Source organism: Sinohyriopsis cumingii, chromosome 5 (genome assembly GCF_028554795.1).
Source record: "Sinohyriopsis cumingii isolate HCF-2022 chromosome 5, ASM2855479v2, whole genome shotgun sequence".
NCBI lineage: Eukaryota > Metazoa > Mollusca > Bivalvia > Unionida > Unionidae > Sinohyriopsis > Sinohyriopsis cumingii.
In genome coordinates this window covers 71,458,026-71,471,648 of record NC_142965.1, presented here as the reverse complement: position 1 = coordinate 71,471,648, position 13,623 = coordinate 71,458,026, and the positions used below count along the sequence as shown (strand labels likewise).

Sequence of the window (13,623 nt, the reverse complement as noted above, 5' to 3'; positions counted from 1 at the left end):
ATGATAAGGATTAACTGTTAATTAGTCGCACTGGCCTTGTGCTTGAGTACTTAAGACTAACCTTTAGCTATTATACAGTTCAGCCATAGCTGACCAGAATATGAAAAATGGGGGAAATAAGGCATGTAACAGGGAGAAATGGCGCATCCCATGGGCGCTCGCACATTGGGGCAAGAGGTGGGGCAACACTCGCTAACCACTATGTCCCACCCACCCTCATAAGTTCCTGCAGGTGCCTCTGGCGCATCCTTTGAGAATTTCACCCTTATTGAACCTGGAAGATTGGTCAATGTTTATTGAAACTGGCACTTAGAAAAGGCCACGTAAAAACCTCCCCATTTTAGGTCCAAATCTTACTATTTTATTTGTTATTCTCCCTACTTGGCTTCTGAAAAGTTGACAGGTATGTCGAACTCCAATTTCCACATGCCCAAAATTTAAATCAAATAAAAATGAATTACACTTGAACACTATTTCAATAACTAAAATGATCATGCTTTGCATTCTGTATATACTGTAAAATGCAACTTCAAAGAAACGTTGCCGCTGTTCACACATTTGTCAAAATTATAATACATAGCAGCTTCAGCATTCTCATTCAAGGCAATATTTGTGTAATAACTTTTGTTCTTGTCATCTGCGTCTGTCATCTGTTTGATTTGCTTGTGATGGGTAGTTCCACATCCTGATCTTACCATTTGCAAATTAGCACAATGGGTTCACTCACTGCAACCTTCACTAGCTATTGTCAGCCATTTGATGTGAAACTTTGGTTTTTTACCTGAGCTCTTTACCTTTAATTGTTGCTATTCAAACTGCCCAAGGGATATTTTTATGTCAGTTCCAATCATTACAGATTACCATTTATACATACTACATGTAACAGGCATAGACTGAAATTTTTTTTTTTTTTTTTTTTTTTTTTAGATTACTTAAAATTATGTTTTATCGAAACATGACCATGTCAGGGGCTTTGGGAGTACAAAATCATACTTTTAGCAAAGCTTCCATTTGATTAAAATCCGATCTCAATTTCACCTAGGACAGTGGTAATCTGATTTAGATTGCGCCATGTTATGGCATGTATATCAACAGATTGAAAGCACATTTACTTTTTTCATCAGTGATATGTTAGCCCTATTTACACCTTGGCAGATCATCAGATACTTTAGTACTTTGGGTCTGAATTTCATTGGATGCAGTGGCCACCGCATCAAATCAAAATCAAGTTGTCAAAATTTGTTGTTGTTGTTCTAGGGTTTAACGCAATTTTTCAGCACAAGATAGGCTATACATGGCGGCCAGTATAACTGGTGGAGGAAGAACCACCGACCCACAAGAAGCTAATGGCAGGCTTTCCCACGCTAGCCGAGCCTTGGACTCAAAACCATGCAAACAGGTGAGATGGCAGTGATCTGGAATGGTGGGTGCTTTAGATCACTCGGCCACGTCCAGATTTGAACACTGAACAAGACAAGGAGAGCACACAACTGGAATGAACTCATAAATAAACAATTCCCTGTAATGGCTTAGTACTTAGTCATACTTTCAATGTTAAACTTGCAAAAATATCATTTTGAAGACAGTAGCATCCACCATTTTCAGCCAATGTACAATGTACCACTATTACACTCTTTTGGCTAGTTGGCATTACATACTGTGAGAGGCAACTCATGAAATTCAATTGATGATGATAGAACAAAGCACTAAAATACTGGATTGAACTGCCAAGGTGTAGATAGGGTTAACATATCAGAACCTAAGCTAGCAAAGATGTCCCAAGCCAGGAAACGACCGCACCAAATCCCTCAACTATCATCTCATAACCTTAACAAACTGTATGTGTATTATAAAACCATGGAACAAATGGTAAATGACACTTCTCAGATACCATAAATTCAACAAACTACCATACTATCAGACTTTCAAATGCCATAGCACAGTTGAAATTTGATAAATTGACTATGTAATGTCTTGTTTTGCAGGCCCAGGATGAAGGATCTACTATCACGAGGAACAACATTAATAGTAGACAGATATGCATACTCTGGTGTGGCCTTCACTGCAGCTAAGCCGGTAAAAAAATTTGACATATATGAACCTTCCAAAAAGGAGGATTCTGCATATAACAGCAGAGCACCCTGTTCCTCCCATCTGTGCTTAAAAACTCCCATTCCCCCATCTCCAAAGAATTTTTCTTTTAAAACCTACTCTTTGAAATTTCTACCTAAAATACATTCCCTTGCAACATTAACATTACAGCTATAAGCCAGCTGCCTCCCAGATCCAGTCCTTGTAAAAGACAAAAATTTGTTGCCTTGTATAGACAAAGGGCAATAACTCTTGCTCGTTGCCTCCCCTTGCAACCAGCAGGTATCACTGGTTTTTAATCTTTGTGTCTGTTTAGCAGCATCATAGAAGACGCCTTCCATGAATCCAAAGCCAAATTTGTGTTAAATTCAAACCATCCACCCTAACATGTCCACAGCTACATGTACATACAATTACGAAGATCATTGTGATCGATCTGTCCCTCTCACCAGGTCTACAGCTTCATATCTCAACAATCGCAGAGATCTGCTTGTTCAAACATGCATATGTCCATATACAATTATGGAGATCTTAGTGATATATCCATCCATCTCACCTGTACAAGATTACACAAGCACTTTTTGGTGGGGATTTTAATGATAGATCTGACTGCCCAGCCATGCCCATGGTCCTGGTACCAACCGATTCGGCTTCCAGTCATGCTGGCAGTACTCATTGTAAACCAACCATCTATACTGGTATGACAGAATCTTCTGGTGGAGTCTAATTCACTTCTTACCCACACGGTATTGGCCATGAATTATATTGAGACTAAGGCATTGCATTATCGTTGCCACAGAGAATGGTTTATATAGGTATGAACAATATTGTAATGGTCCCAAGTCTCAATTGGCAAATACATTCAACAAACTGATTCTTGTCATGGTAAGAGGTAAACATGTTGAGCAAACGAAAGAATTGCCAGATGAGCAAGTTATATTGCCAATGGCTTCCATATCAGTAGTTGTCAGCTGTAAGCAGAAAGGTTGAGTTTAGCTTTGTTTCAATTAAACTGTATAGTTTCAGTTATTTTATACTGTGAACATCTTTACAAGGTTTTGGTTTTTTTTATAAAAATATTCCAGAAATTGTATTTATATGCTTCATTTTATATCTTCATCTCTTACACTAACAATACTGCGGTTTTGACATTGTGTACAGATTTGAAAAGTGTTTATTTTTTGAAAATCCTCTTGAACATTGTTTATTTTAAATGTCAGTGGGAAAAAGTCCTTAAAAAGTGCTTGATAATAAGCAAAAATCCTTGAAAATAAGAAAATAAAAGACCAAAATTTTTGTTTAAAAGAAACCTCTGGAAAAATTGCAGAAAATGTCTGATCAACTATATGCTGTTTACTTTCTGTGGCTTGGTCAGTAACTAAGGAAAGGGAGATCACTCAAGATTTCCGTTTAGCAGCATTGTGAGAATGGCAATATGGTGGTCTTCTACTTCTTACATCTCACCTCGTGGCCTTGGTTTCTACATGAAAATGCTGCCTGGGAAGTGTGTTTTTAATCGTGAATGGAAAGGCTCCTATAAGTGGGTCAAGGAGACCCAGGACAGACAAAGCTTTGTGTTGTCTGTGCAACAAAGTTAGAGACATTGGGGCTATGGGTGAGAGTGCCCTTAAATCACACCATAAAGGTGCAAAACAGAAGAAAAGTGAAGCATCAGTGTCAGCAATGAGTTTGGATTATTTTGGAATAAAAACAGACAAAATCAAGACATGTGCCAGAGACACTGACATTAAATCTAAGATAGAGTCACATTCCAATAAATCAATGATGGGATTGATGTTACCCCCACCCCATCTGATGCAGGTTCAACCACACAGTTAACTTCAGCAAATATTTCCAACTTCCTTTCCAAAAACGATGTTCTGAAGTCAGAAATTTTATGGACATTGCATACTGTGGTCACACATGCATCCTACAAATCAAATGAACATATTGCTGATGTTTTTCATGCTATGTTTGAGATGGTGCTCTGGCTGCAAAGTTTATGTATGCAGAAAGGAAAACATCTTACTTGTGTGTATTTGGCATTGCGGAACACCTTAAAAAATGTATTCTATCAAGTGTCAGTGGTGTGTTTGTGATTCTATTTGAGGAATCCTTGAGCAAGAAAATGCAAAAAAAAGCAGATGGACATACATGTCAAATTCTGGGATGGTGGGACAAACCAGATTGTGACCAGATACTTGAGATCACATTGAGATCACAGTTTTTAGGTAATTATATTCTTTATTATTATTTTTATTTTACTTTTGTTTTTAGTTTCTTTTAATTGTTTTCATTAGCTGTCAAGTTTATAAGTATTGATTGCATTCACATTTTCCTTGGAATTACTAAAGACAGATGAATAAAAAAATAAACTAAATGAGCATAAATCATACATACATATATAATGAAGTGCATGAACTAAAAATAAATAGACACTTTGTACATTAATTATTGCTTAGCATGGACCCACGCAATTGGTGAAGATTTATATGTATTTATCCTTTCTGATTGCAGGCCATGCTACAGCTGATGACATAGTTGATCATTTCAGAGAAGAAACAATGAACCACTTGAATATCCACAACATGGTGCAGATAAGTATGGATGGGCCCAATGTGAATTCAAAAGTTTTAGACATTATCCAAAGCCAGATAAAAACAGACTATGACCATGATTTAATTAATATTGGCTCATGTGGACTGCATACTTTGCATAATGCATTTAAGTCAGGTGCACTTGTTACAGAATGGGGAATCGTAGAGCATAGATGATGAGAAAACATACCCATTTCCCAGCGAGTGGGATTCAGTTGAACTTTATGACAAGAAGGTTTAGTCCAAACAGTTACCTAAACCTACCAACAAATCATTTGATGTAGTAAGTCAAGCAGTGAAGGACATGCTAATCATAGCAAAGCTATGCTTTTTTTGTTACATTGCAACCATATTGCAGCCTTTCCTGGCTAACTACCAAACAGATAAGCCCATGGTACCTGTTATGGTGGATGACTTTTTTTTTTTTTTTTTTTAAACCCCATAATAGGTTGACCAATGGGTCGGGGAACCGTCCCAAGGTCACCTTACAATCAAACATTTCTGGTTATCAGATAATCTAGGGATAAGAAATATAATCTACAGAGAAAGTAAAAAAGAAAACACACACACACGCATATACACATGCATATGGCACACAATCTAGGTGACATGGCCTTTGTAATATTACAATATTTTGTTCCTTTTTACCATCAAGTCAGAGACAAGTTAAATGTTCATTGTTGAGGTCCATTTTTGAAGAAATTGGTCCTCTTTTTTATTTACCTTAGCAGTGTATTTTTCAGTGTTCTTATTTATTGCAACTATTTGCTTAAAAGCAAAAATAGAAGGATTTTTCATATTGAATCTGCAAGTATAAATATAATATTTTGCCAAAATAAGCAGAAAATTACCCAAACTGTCCAGTTGTTCACTTCCTAAAAATGTTTCTTTTTTGGACAGATGTACAATATTTGGGCAAAAGGGTGCAAAAACTTAAATAAAATGGTACCAAAACTGTGAAGTAATACTGCAGTCATAAAAGAGATGCTCAATACTTTCAGTTTCACTCTTACAGAAAGTACATTTTTTTGTCATCAAATATGTTAATTCTTTTAAGAAAATCATTAGTAGCGATTATTCTATGGATTAATTTAAAGTTAAAAGAGATCAACTTGGTATCCTTGGTACAGCATTTTGCCCGGCTATATATATTAGACCACTCCTCACTACTTATATTTTTATTAAATACTTGCATCCAAGTTTCTTGCTTTGCAGTGTGTTGCCTTTTAGTTTCCTGTAAAAGATCTTTGTAAACAAACTTGAGTGAATCTTGTTTTCGCAAGTTCGTTATTTTATCCTCCTGCTTATCAAAATTATTATGTACTAGGTGGTTTTTTATGGCATCTTTCCATGCTTTAGGAATTCTGGATATTAAGGAGAAGTATTTCAAGAAATCATCGCTTCCAGTTTTTTGTTTTATTATCTCAAAAGGTATTAAATTACCGTGATCATCTACTAGATCGTTCAGAATTTCAAAACCAGCTTCTGTCCAGGATTTGTATTGATAAATCATTTTAGGGGGGACAAAATTTAAAATACTCATGGATAGATACTCGTTAGGACTTTGCGGTTCTTCTTTCCATTTAGATACTGCCAAAATTACATCTCTCCAAAAACTGTTTTTAAAATAAACTTACTAATTTCTTCTAATTTCCTTCTCCCTAAATTCCAAATATCCTTTTTATTTCTGAGTATGGTTGTATTGACTAAGTTCTGCCAAGTTCCATCTTCCTTTTCCAGCAATTTTTTAACCCATCTTATCTTAATATACCTAATGAATGAAAATATGTGTATCATATTTAGTCCTCCCTCATTTTCTGGGGAAACTAGTATATAACGTTTTATTCTCTCTACTTTTCCACCCCATACAAATTTAAATAATGTGTGATTTAGTTCTGCTTCAACTTTTGTTGATGGGTTAGGAAGTGCTGAAAAAAGATGTATGAATATGGGCAGAACAAGAGTCTTTACAACAATTACTTTACCAACTATTGACAGATGTCTTTGACTCCAGCTTGCCAGTATTCGTTTTGTCTTTGTTAGTTTCTTCATATAATTAATTTCCACCATCTGTTGTAAATCTGGAGAAAATTCTATGCCAAGGAGTGTAAAGTTAGAAGAGGACCAAATTAGGCCCATTTTGGGACATATTCCTTCATTAGAAAATTTCCTGTTTCCAATCCAAATAGCTTTTGTTTTTGTTATGTTACATTTAAGTCCCGATAATAGAGAGAAACCTTGCAAGATATCCATAGTTGCTTCAAGAGAAAAACTAGATCCATCAAGAAGAATAAAAGCGTCATCGGCATACTGACCCAATTTATATTCACTGGCGTCAAAGATTACTCCCCGTACATCCACGTTTTGCTTTAAAGTTATGGCTAAAATCTCAACCCCAATGATACACAAATAAGGTGCAAGGGGTTCTCCTTGACGACATCCTCTTTCAAGTCTAAAAAAAGATGACATATGTCCATTATTTATAACACAACTATTAGAGTCATTACAAAACAGTTTAAACCACTTACAAACAGAATCACCAAAATTAAAAGATTGTAGAGCTTCTTCCACAAAGATCCAGTTAATTGAGTCAAAGGCTTTTTCGAAATCTATTAACAATAATAAACCATATCTGTTTTCATTCTCAAGTTGGTCCATGATATCATATAATAGTCTGGTGTTTTCTCCAATGAATCTACCCTTCATATATCCTTTCTGAGTATCACTGATTATTGATGGAAGAACCTTTTTAATCCTAGCTGCAATTGCTCCCGAAGCAATCTTATAATCAGTATTTAAAAGTGATATAGGTCTCCAGTTTTTAAAATATCTTCTGTCTTTTTCCTCCTTTGGTAGACATGTGATGACTCCTTGAGTCTGAAAATCTGAAAGTTTTCATACAGTATATCCGTAATTTATTGATCTACATATAAATCCCCCCAGAGACTTCCAAAAGAATTTATAGAACTCTACAGTGAATCCATCCGAGCCAGGACTTTTTCCATTTTCCATCCGTTTTAGAGACATACCGAATTCATTAATTGTAAGCAGACCCTCACATGATTCTCATTCCTCTCGAATAAGTTTAATATTGTGATTAAAAAATCTATTTCGAGTTTCTTGAGTAGCCTAGTCATCAAGCTGAGCAATTCTACTTTTGAACAATTCCATATAAAACTGTTTTTGTGCTTCTAAAATATCTATTTAGTCAGATATCTTTGTCCCATCATCTAAAATAATTTCCTTTATTGTCTTATTAACATAGTTTCTTTTTTCAAGATTTAAAAAGTACTTTGTGCTTTTTTCCCCAAATTCATACCATCTAGCTTTAGATCTTAATATAACACCTTCTGTGTATTTTTTCCTAGATTCCTCTAATTATGCTTTTTTTCTCTCTAAATTTTCCAGAATTTCCCCATTTATGTTATTCGACAGTCCCCCCTGAATTTTTATTATTTCCTGCTCAATTTTCTTTAATGTTTCCCGTTTCTCTTTTGATTTCCTAATAGAATAACATATAGTTTCAGATCTTATTTTCATTTTCAAAATTTCAAAGAACATTTGGTTGTTACAGGAAAAAGAAACATGGAGAGAGTCATCTTTATTTCCCCCTACATAATATTCATTTACAGTGTCATTTATACACTTTTTGACCAAATCAGTATACTCAATGTTCCTCAACAGTTGGGTATTAAATTTCCAATATCCTTTTCCCCTTGGAAACGTTGAAAACGCCACACTCAAAACAATAGCTGAATGATCAGTCTTGTACCCTGGTAAGATACATGCATCAGCTGTATTCATATGAATGTCATCCGATACAAGAAAGTAATCTAGTCTACTTTGTTTCAAGGGAGATTTTTGCCTCCAGGTATACATCTTTAAGTCTTGGTTGGAATTTTGCCAGGGATCAATTAATTCCAATTCGTTTTTCAGGTCTTGAATCGCTGCCCTAGACTGTTGGTGTTTGTCATGTAAAATATTATAAGTATCCAAATCTAAGTCTTGAACAGTATTCCAGTCTCCGCACATTATAATTGATGAGTTCTCAAAAAATAAAGTCTCCTCCTTTAACTTTCTAAAAAAGCTAGGATTATCATCATTATAACCATACAAATTCACGAGGGTTATTCTGTTGCCATTAATTGTAATATCTAAAATAATAAATCTCCCTTGACTGTCACATCTTTCTCTATGAATTATAAATTCAAAAGTATTTCTAAAAAATATTGTAACCCCAGCACTCTTACTAGAGCAGTGGCTAAATATACATTTGTATCCCCATTCAGCTGCCCAATATATTTCATCGTTCTTTGTACTATGAGTTTCTTGCAAGCATATTATAGATACATTCTGTTGTTTTACCCAGTTTAAAATATCCCTTCGTTTTAAGACTGAACCTTGCAGGCCTCTAACATTAATAGATATAATTTTTATGTTATTATCCATGAAAACAGCAGAAAATTTACACATACATATTCTTGTACAGGAATGTATGAAGTAATTGTCACCTTGAGTTTATCATATGCATGGCTTTCACACTCACACTCACACAGAATACAAACATCCATAATAAAATCATCCATGGTGTTACAGTAAATGCTGTAGCTTTGGCTTTAACATTGATACAGTATACTATGGACAACAAGTGAAACAACTCCATTTGCGATAACTCTTATGCACCTCTGACAGACCTTTCCGGAGCTAAGACAGTTTTGTAAACCAAACGGCACAGATTAAAAAGAATATAAATTACAACTTAATGAATGAAAGAAGGGGTAAAAGGGAAGAAAAAGAAAGGGTGAAAGAGGGCATACATGGAAGTGGTGGCTGATTGAATGTATGAGCAAAAAATGTGAGACTGAGAGATTTATCATGGAAGAGTAATGTTGAGAAAAGTGAGTAAACAACTGAGTAAATGTGTATATGAGAGTATAAGAGTGAAAGATGATTTATAAACTAGTGAGAGAATTTATTAGGGAGAGATATAACAGGGGACCAGGGAATAAACAAACATATTACTTAAGGATAAAATTGGTGAGGGAAAGAAATGTCTTATAAACAAAATATTAAAACAAATTAGAGTAGAAAAAGGAGTATAAAAACGAAAGTTCACATACCTATTCGGTCAATTTCATAAGTTCACAGAATTGCATATTACACTTATGATATAATTTTCTCATCAATTTCATCATAGATGTCAAATTTTATCCTTTTTCCTGATTTGGTTTTACCATACACAGATCCATTAAAGTACCATGCACTGTCAATTTCTTGATGCCTAGATAATTTATTGATAAGTTCAGTATTCAGCCTGGTTACATCCTCTACCAGTCTAATTCCTTTGTACTGCAGAAAATCCTTCCGCTTCTTGATAATTGGAAGTTTACAATCCAGACTCCAAAATTTGACAATCACTGGCCTTGGTTGTCCCTGTCGACCTGGAATCCTATGCACAGCCACTATGTCCCTGTTATCTAAATTAATTTTTGTAACTTCCTTCACCAATTTCGGAATTCTCTCTCTCAGATTTTCATTTTCCTCCTCCAGCCCTAAAACTTTTATGTTCAGCTTCCTTGAATATTGTTTGAATTGGTTTGAAGCTGCACTTGCTTGCTCTGATCTCCTCTCATAATCTTTCATATCAATCCTCATTTTATCATTTTCCTTCTTTGCTTCCTGTAATTTTTCTAGCAATTGGTGGTTTTCAAATTCCAGAGAATCCACCCTATCCATCAACTCTCCTGTCCTCTCCTTTACTACCCTTTCACTTTCTGCTACTATCTCCTTTCTCAGATCTTCCTTCACATTCTCTAACAATTTCCTCACAATAGTTGTAACAATTTCTGTTAGGTCATCTTTTTTCACAAAGTCAGCAATAGCAGATGTAAAATCTGGCTACAGTCATCAAATGTTTGATGTGGAAAGTTGTCAAGCCTGAAGTTTTGGACAAGGCAACCACACCAGAAAAGTTGCTATGGGTAGATTTAGAGAAGACCAATCTTTTGACATAAAAGAAGGTGGACATCAGTTTACTAGCTGAAGAAAAGTTGTGAAGTGCAACCACGAGTAAAAAGGAAGTAATGGAGTTCAGAATGGGATGTATGGCATTTATGACTGAAGTGTTGAAAAAGATTACTGTGAAATCCCCAATCACTTATTCTTCAGTCAGAAATATGGTATCTTTGTGTCCAAGGGAAATGCCCAGACATGCAAATGTCAGCAATGACAAATTTAAGAAACTTATGAAGTTGATTATTACAACAAAAAGAATCGATGAGCTTGATGGTGAAGTCATCCTGCCACAATATAATGACTTTCTTGACAGTATAGTAGTTATTGGTACTGATACGTTTACAGGCTTTGATCCATACAAGGAGAGACTGGACAAATTTTTTGTGGAGCACATGTCAGATGCTAGGTACAAGAAGCTGCTGGAGATTGTTATGCTCCTGTTGACCCTCTCCCATGAACAAGCAACAGTAGAGTGTGCCTTTTCTGTGAACAAGGAACTAGAGTGTGAAAATTTGAATGGGCATATGTGATTATGTTAGAAATGTGGGAGGTGTACTGAGTGTTCCAATCACAAATCAGCTTCTTTTAAGTGCAGCTTCAGCAAGACAGAAGTATGAAACTTATTTAGAGAAGGAGAGGAATAGTAGCAGTCTGAGTCTGGGCAGAGGAAAATGTTCTTGATGACAATGAAGATCTGAAAAGAAGAAAAAGGCAGGCCAGATTAGATTATGAACTACTTGTGAAGAAAGCAGATGAACTGTCTTTAAAAGCAGAAAAGACACTAAAGTGGCAACGTCTTGCACAGGCCAATGCTAATAGAAAAGGAGCTGAGGAAAAACTTGGAATTTATGAAGGTCTTTGTAATAAACTGAATGCTAAGATCAAGGATCCGAAAAGAAATTAAGTACAGAGGAAAAACTTGTTAATAAGCCTTTTGTTAGTTTGACTATTTGTTTATTGTACCTATGTTAGTGAACTTTATTGGGAGAGGAAAATACCGTTACATGAGGCACAAGTCAGTCTGAAGGTTGTTCCAAAGGTAGATGTCTATGGTGAGTTCAGATACAAGAATCCTTGAAAATCAAAATAAAGTCCATGAATTTTGTCATATTTTACCTGTATGAACCCTGATACCAGTTATTATATGTCTTAAGGGTATGAATTACTTTTTTTTTAATATTAGGATTTTGATCTTGAATGGTGCAAGAAACCAGATGTAGGCTTGCCCATGCCAGATGTAGTTGTACAGTTGAAACTCAGCACAGAAGCTGCAATGAAGAGAGGCGGTTTTGGTCAGGAGCGCTATGAGAAAGCGGATTTCCAAGCAAAAGTAGCCAGTAATTATGAGAAATTGAGGGATTCAACATGGGAGGTAAGAGATTTGTTCTTATGTTATTCTTTTTTATAACATTTTGGTAAAAGAGACTGCAGACAAGGCTGTAAATGGCATTATGTCGCCCTATGCTAATTTGTGCCACATGAATGCTAGAAGCCAGCTTGGATCTTCTGTGGAAGTCTTGTCATAAATTTGTGCAGACTAGTTTACAAGAGAAAATGGAACATCCTAAGCTATTCCTCATTAAGTACTTGGATAATTGACATAAAACTTACACGTACATTTAATCCCATTGTCATTTTCATCCTAAATAATAATAGGGCTGCTCAGACATCCATTGGGATCACCCTGGTGGCCATTTTGAAAATCTTGTCATTACTGATCAAGAATAGATGGTCATATCTTTGTGGGACTGAAAGACTTAATATGGTGTCTTAATGGTCCTACATGAAAATTACTCTGATTTGATGATAATATGGTCACACGGTGGCCGTTTTGAAAAAGGCATTGTGAGTCCTCTTGAAGGAAAAGAAATAATGCCATGATGTTTTCATTGGAAGATTCTTACAATGTCTGTTTGGTCCAAAGTGAAAATGGTGTTGACTCAATCTCCAGTATTGCTACCGGAGTGTACATCAAGAAAATATTATCACTACTCCTACAGAATGCTTGGTTGTATCAACATTTTTCTTTTACTGAACAACTTATGATGCCTGGTTGGCTCTAGTGTTACTGTTGAGACATTCAATATGCTGGCCACATTGGTCATTTTGAATGTCTTGTTGTCATTATGTCTTCAGCATGATGTTTTCACCAAAAGACTTATGACATCTAGTTGTTTGTTGGTGTTGATCCAACTTTTAATATGTCTACCACAATGGCCATCTTGAAAGTCTTGTTATCACTACATCTTCTAGATGGCTGGTGATGTCGGCATTTCGCTTTCATCAAAAGACTTCTTTTGGTGTCTCGTTGGTACTAAATAGAAATGGTGACAGTCTTATATTGAATCAGGCACCATCTTGAATATCTTGTCATTACTTCGCCAAAATTGAAAGTCATATCAGCATCGCGTTTCCACCAGAAGATTTCTTATGATGCCTTGTTAGTCTTAAACAGAAATGGTGACAAGCTGATGTCTAGTATGTCCACCACAACAGCTAATTTGAAAATCTTTATATTGCTGAAGAATGTCAAAGAGTGTTTCAACACTCAGCAGTTAATTGAAAAGAATGATCTTAAATGTTGTTAGCTCCAGAAAATAAGAGTTACAAATGAATCCATGTACAATAACAATTGTAGTCCATATACACTCATTAGTACATATTACACCTTCCATGAAATGTGCACACCTACATTTCATTTTCTTTTCTCAGGTGATAGATGCTGACAAGTCCATAGAAGACCTGCACACTGAGCTACTAACCTTGTGTAAAAGAGTGATTGCAAGCACAAAAAATAAACCACTAAGTGCTCTTTGGAAGACAGAAGTAATAAACTTGTGAATTTTTAAAAACTTTTAATGGAATGCAGAAAACTAACATTTTTATAACATTACTATGAAAATAAAAAGTATTAACTTGT

At 35.4% G+C, this 13,623-nt stretch overlaps 2 protein-coding genes across 2 annotated transcripts in view; both read left to right on the top strand.

Annotated features, from left to right (window-relative positions):
* The window catches only part of LOC149799413 (thymidylate kinase-like), a 24,726-nt gene extending 11,103 nt beyond the window's left edge, over positions 1-13,623 (top strand). Inside the window, exons 3-5 of the mRNA XM_089958757.1 lie at positions 1,986-2,076; positions 11,887-12,075; positions 13,416-13,623. Coding sequence (XP_089814883.1) covers positions 1,986-2,076; positions 11,887-12,075; positions 13,416-13,544 — 409 coding nt within the window. The 3' untranslated portion in view covers positions 13,545-13,623. The remainder of the gene's footprint in view (positions 1-1,985; positions 2,077-11,886; positions 12,076-13,415) is intronic.
* LOC149799414 (uncharacterized) lies at positions 2,087-6,467 on the top strand. The gene is made up of 2 exons (XM_089958758.1): positions 2,087-4,322; positions 4,609-6,467. Exons 1-2 carry the CDS (start codon positions 4,094-4,096, stop codon positions 4,863-4,865), a joined length of 486 nt encoding a protein of 161 aa, XP_089814884.1. The 5' UTR covers positions 2,087-4,093; the 3' UTR covers positions 4,866-6,467.

Coding starts and splice junctions, on each gene's coding strand:
- LOC149799414 (XM_089958758.1), top strand. CDS start 4,094: ATGTATGCAGAAAGGAAAACATCTTACTTGTGTGTATTTGGCATTGCG. Junction 4,323..4,608: donor ATTGAGATCACAGTTTTTAG/GTAATTATATTC, acceptor TTCTGATTGCAG/GCCATGCTACAGCTGATGAC.